Below are 6,115 nucleotides of genomic sequence, written 5' to 3'. Positions count from 1 at the left end.
CCGCTCCCTTCTCAGCAGTGAATCTCACGGCAAGGTGCTCAAACTGGGGCTTGCTGAGACCAAGAGTCATTTCTGGCCATGCTGACAAAGTACATTTTATCAGTCAAAAATGCCTGGGGTAGATTAAAAATAGTAAACCGCTGTACGGATTCACTCCGTTTCTATATATAGGCATACCAAATCCTGCAAACACCGGGTGTCCTTTGGGGGAAAAAACCCCCCAAACAAAACCAACTTCAGCAGGTAAGGCCTCGCATTTAAGCGTGTCACTTGAGCGAGCGTTTCAATTTGCTTTTGATAACTGAAAGGGTGAAAAATAATTTTCAGAAACTTGTTTTCATCTCCTCTACTAACTCCAGATTTTTTTTTTCAGAAGGTATTTTTTTAAATCTGAAAATCGTATCATTTGGCATGCAGACAATCTCAGCCAAAATTTCTGTAATTTCTAATTCATGCCCCAAGACCGCCATTGCTCAAGTGGTTAAACTGGTTAGTTTCTGAACTGCTGTCTGTCAGAGAAGGGAAGCGAATTCTCCCAGGAACCATGAGCAACACTAAATACACAACATCTCAATGTCCTGCCAAGATAAAGCATACAGTAAGTCCACACAGCCTAAAGCCATGCACTACTTTATTCACCTGTCTGCATTTCGACGCGACAGCTTAACATTTCCACGCGGCCTCTCTAAAACGTCTCGCTAGTTTGTGTGAATAGAGCTAGTGGGACAGGACCAATTTCCTGGGAAGCACATGCACCCAGGAAAGGCGACGGTAAACAGAACACGTTGGCTACAGGGCGTGTTTCTAACACTACTGCTTGCAAGACCTTCAGTCGGACGTAGCCTGTTACAGAGCCAATAAGCCACAACTAAGCCTTGGCATGCCAGCACACTTCAAGTCTGTATCGGCAAAATTTGTTGAACGTAGCCCTTTTCACTACTTTAAAAGGAAAACCCACATATACACATCAAATTCTAATAATTCTAACACCAAATTTGTTCTCTACCAACTAACATATACCTCGTTTTAATGGTTTACAGCGATTACATCCCTCAAGACTGTGCATATCCAGGCATTACTAAGGAAATAAAAGACACCCATCACTATTCTTCCGAAATTTTATTCCATAATAAAAAATAGAAGATGAAAGAAAGAGCGTTCAAGAATTGAAGCAGTAAGGAGCAGTAAACTAATTATCTGAGTGGCAATTAAGGACCTGGTTCATCAAAAGTAATTCTGGGTCCTCCATGATGTATTTGTAAGCTTCTACAAAACAGAAATCCAGACGATCTTTTACTGAAGCAGGTCCTACGTTATCTACAGAACACTTGATTTCATATTCTATTTCTCTTTCTCTTTTTGTTCTTTTTCCTTCTTTTCACGTTCAGCTTTTGCTTCCTCCTCCTCATGTTGTTTTATCAATTGTTCCACCTCCTTTTGCTTCAGAACCCTTATTACTGTCTTTCCGTTCTCTCTCGTCAGGGTTGCAATTTCCACTGAAACACATGGAACAGACAGCGGCGTTACATTTGTCCTTTGACAGAGCAATCGTCAGAAGGGCGAGATCTGGGGTTACAACTGACAGTGAAAAGCAGAGGGCTCTTGTCCTGCCTCTACAAAGCAGCTTGACCCACAAGCCGGGCAGGAGCAGAGCTCCTCTGCAGCAGCGCGCACGAGCGCGTTCCACCAGGCATGCAGCTGTTCCTGCCAGGCGCTCACGCGCCCTACGATCCCTACACTGAGGTCGGGCCCCTGGACCTGACCGGGGCGGATCACCCTCAGCTAAGCTAAATGTGCGCCTCTGAGAAAGGTTAAGGCTGAGGGCTGCTGCACCTCCTAAAAACATTTTTCACATGACAACTAAAAACCCACATCTAGTGCATATATATTCCCTTTTTTTTTGTTGTTAAGGAAAGGGTGTTATCCCGTGTTCGCAAACCGCTTACCTTTCTCTGCAGAGAGTTTGCTAACGTCCATGGTTTTGTTTAGCACCTTAATGGCTAATGCAAGTGCAGTCTTTAAGGTCATTTCTCCTTCTTTGTAGTCTTGCTTCAGCATCGACACAGCTGCCTATAAATTTCACAGAAATCAGAACGGAACCTCTGAGCAATCAGCAAACAGTAGCTTTTTGCTAGAGAGTATCAATACGTGAGCACTTCTGAGAGGGAAAACCCCAGAACTTACAGCACTATTGTTCCCAATGCACGTAGCTTTCCACCCTCCGTAATTCCCGCTAGGGTCACTTTGATACAGCTGAAATCCATAATGCTTATCCCAGCCGATGTACAGCAACGAAACACCAAAAGGACGTTTTCCTGTTGAAAAAGAAGGCTATTAGCAATCTAAATTTAGTAACAAGATTGGTCATGAGCGACAATTCTTTTCTTTGATTTCGTTTTTCAAATCTGTTCCTGTGAACTAGGATTTCGCAGGCTGCTCTGCTCATCTGCAGCCTGAGATAAGCACGACAGCATTTCTTTCAAGTCATGGGGGCGGGGGGCAGCAGAGGTTTATTTCATTTAACCCCAATTGCAGCTCACTTCTGTCTCCACAACTTGTAATTTATCATCTCAGGACTTTACATTAAAAATCGGTATTTTAAGTAGGCAGCTTAGCTGTTAAAGCACGTAACTGAAGGGTGTCAAAAGCCAGGTACATTAAAAAGTTGTTCTTTCACGTGACATACATGTTAAACACCAGAATCGCCAGTTCACGCGCTAAGGGACGCTACTTACAACAGCACTTCCTAGCATGGTGCTTGACCCACAGAACTGGCATCGTTTGAAGGGTTACCGCATTGGCACCCCTACATACAGCCTTGTTTGTGATCGTGCCACTATGCTGGGTGGGCCCAAAATGCTGAAGGGTTACGTGTGGAACAACTCTCTGCTGGTCTTTTGAAGGCATTCTCTGACCCCAGGAGCTCCCAGAGCATTCCATGCAGAATCCCGGGCATCGATTTCTCAATCACTAAAATGTAGCACTTCCAGTAGCACAAGAGTAACCGCAAGCACCCATTCCCCTCCTCCACCCGGCTGTTGTTTTTCCTGGCAGAACGTGTTACGGAAGAATTTGGTAGAAATACCAGCCTCAGACGCCTCAAATTATGTAACAGAATCATTCCTTAGACACTGGAAAGCACGATGGTTCACTGCACTTCGTTACCTCCAAACTGCGTGTAAGCCTGCTTGATATCACACAGCGCCGTCACCAGTTGTTCACAAGGAATGGGCTCTTGATACTGCAACAAATACCTGAGAGGAAGGAGAGAAACCAGCTTTCACAGCCTGTTTGGCTGACAGTACTTTGTGCCACTTTTTACAGCAAACAAGCTCCTAAGTTAAAGCCTCTTTGATCTAGCTGTTTTATTTCGAACAATCTACTTCTGCTCTACCAAATACACACTCATTTTGATTTGATACGTAAACAGAACTGAACCTGACAGCACAGGCAACTACAACGCTGTTAACTACCAGCAGACCTACCTCTGCGCAATCAGCCTCAGCTCATTTGTTAGAACATTGGCATCTGAAGTTATTCCTGCAACGCTGCAAGCCATATCCCTGCAACAAAAGAACACCAATTAACTGAAATCCTATCAGCCCCCAACAAACAGTCACGTCCTCAAGCAGCAGTTCGAGCAAACACCTGCTACTGGGCTATTCCGATCACAAGTGCGTCGCCGAGGGAGGGAACAGGTTCCTCAGCTCCTGCCTTTAGGGCACACCCACACGTTATGGGACGGTTCCGTAAGGGCAGAGGTGGGCAGCAAACGGTCAGCGGGTCAGTACCATAGTTATACGAATGGTTCTGAGAAGAGCCTCACGTGAAGAAGCGTGGAGTGTCTTTGCAAGAGCCGACAGCTATGCAGAAGCACCTGACAGAGCACACCACAATCCTGAAGGAGCCACGCAGCCGGGACAGGCCGTCAGGGGAAGCGGCTGGCTGACGCATCACGTTTGTCTAACTGAAACTTAGTGACCTGGATTTGATCCCCAGAAATACAAGCACTCCACATCCTCGACTGTGTCGTTAGCTCTTAATTTAAGATCTCTTCTGCCCAATCCAACATCGCTCTAAAGTTTTCACTACACAGAAAGAAGTCAAGAAAACTAATCCGGGTCATTTTTATCAATGAATTCCATGAATTTAAGAACTTTTAAGAAAACGGAAGGGTTGGCCGAGGCGACTACTCCAGCACACTGTTACGCTGCCTCCGTGAAAACCCCGTATTTCCCACAGCTGTAGCTGCTTTCAAGCTCCACACAGAACGGGAGGCTGACAGCACAAGAAGCTATTTGTGCTCCACGTGCACCTGCTGGCGGGGATGAAGCTCCACCGCGCTTACAGGCAAGCCAGCACAGTCCGTAACGCTCTTTGCTCTAACACTGTGTATCTGACTTCCAGAGAGCAGGAAGGGAAGCTGTAACAGGGAGACAGATCATCCCTGCTGCAATTACGGCAAAGAAACCTAAGGCACGTTTTACCTAATGATCTCACTCTGTCTGAATCACAACAGAAAAACAAAGGCTTGGAAGAGGACGCCGAGCTGAAGTCGCATGGTGACTTTTGCGTGCCTTCCTTCTTCTGCCGCCCCCAGGGGAACTTTATTAAACTGAAAATTCCCAATTTTCTTAACTGCTGCAAAAAAAATTACCTCATCTGGGGAAGTACCAACAAAGAGGCTAGTCCACCGAGAAAAGGCCCCTAGGGAGTAAAAAAGCGATGCTTCTACTTTAGAAGTACCAAAGCAAACAGTGACAAAACAGACATACCCATCTAAAACCGAGTAAAAAGAACACTGACAAACACTTCAAATAAAGTAAAACCAGGTTCAGTGCTAAAGCATCTGAATAACAGCAGTATCTGGTTACTGGTAACGTCACTAGGCATCTGACTTACTCGTTAAGTTTGTATATTTTCTCTGAGAAAAACACTTCATCCAGAAGCTTGTGAATGTTGCGTCTCTCTGCTGCCAGCAAAACCCCGTCGTTTGCTAGAATTCCCAGGCAGGTACCTGCGTGTCCAATTGCCTCCATCGCGTACTCAACCTGGTACAAGCGACCTGGGGAAGGATTCAAATCAGTAACACAAAAAAGTAACGCTGAACAAGCCCACGTACGGCAGGTGACTTAACTCACGAGAACCTGACAGATTCTACAACCCAGGCTTACTTCTTCAGTCTGTTACTGGTGAATGTTAATTAACTGGTTGAAAAGGAAAGAGTCAGAGAAGGAAAATCCACAGATTTGAGAAGGTAAAAGAGGGCACAGCCAATGTGGAAGAAAACTCCGTCTTTTACAAAAAAAAAAACCAAACAAACCCAAACCCAAACAACCCAAAACTAGAGAACTCTCTGCTGCAGTAGAATGAGCCAGAATCATTTTCACTAATGAAAGAAAAGGTCTGATACTGGACCGTGAGACCACCCCATCTAAGAAATGGGAAAACGTGTTCGTACATACTCAATTCAGCATGTCTAAGAACCTCAAGGAGAGGTGTGATTGCTCCAGCAGGACATTATGCATTCCGGAGAGCACGGGGGAGCAGTGACAGGATCCACCCGTAACCAAACAGAAAGCAGGGAAGACTTGCTGAAGGTACGTCAAAACCGTGGCAGGTGGTGTTACGCACTAGCGGGGCACGGTCTCGTTAGTGCCTGAAGTAGAACGAGTCTGGAAGTCTCCACGTTGGACCCTTGATGTCCTTACAGAACTGGGCGCTACTTCTAGCGGATAAATATGATTTCTGTAACTCACATGTGGGTGGAAACTATAAACACTAAAAACCACCAGCTGTTGTACAAGCAGTTTGTTATTTAGTTTTGAGAAGCTGCACAGAACCGTTGAGTTTACTTGAAAACGCATAGAGTTAAAAAGTACCTTCTGGAGAAAATATGGTCGTTCTGGAGTCATATCTTCGAGACTGTAAAAAGCAGCAATAGCTCGGTAAATACCACCGCTCGCCTGCCCGACCAGCGTTCTAGAGCTAGCGACGCTCTGAGCCGCCTAGAAACCACCCGCTCACTCAGCGACCTCCCTTTGCTCCCCGCGGTAAGAAAGCAATGCCGCTACCACGGCCTGGCCACGCACACCCCCGCCCCCGCAGCCCACGG

The 6,115-nt window shown here is 45.8% G+C and overlaps 1 protein-coding gene across 1 annotated transcript; it reads right to left on the bottom strand.

Annotated features, from left to right (window-relative positions):
- Positions 1 to 875: 875 nt before the first annotated feature.
- On the bottom strand, positions 876 to 5,966 carry PSMA4 (proteasome (prosome, macropain) subunit, alpha type, 4; the record flags this gene model as incomplete). Its single annotated transcript, XM_010140028.1, has 7 exons — positions 876 to 1,496; positions 1,947 to 2,070; positions 2,185 to 2,315; positions 3,166 to 3,254; positions 3,486 to 3,563; positions 4,903 to 5,065; positions 5,883 to 5,966. Coding segments are annotated over 7 exons (824 nt in total), but the record flags the coding sequence as incomplete, so codon positions are not given.
- Between the last annotated feature and the right edge of the window lie 149 nt (positions 5,967 to 6,115).

The sequence above is a fragment of the Buceros rhinoceros genome, unplaced genomic scaffold (assembly GCF_000710305.1).
Source record: "Buceros rhinoceros silvestris isolate BGI_N320 unplaced genomic scaffold, ASM71030v1 scaffold46547, whole genome shotgun sequence".
NCBI classification, from domain to species: domain Eukaryota; kingdom Metazoa; phylum Chordata; class Aves; order Bucerotiformes; family Bucerotidae; genus Buceros; species Buceros rhinoceros.
This window is presented reverse-complemented; position numbering and strand designations above follow the sequence as displayed.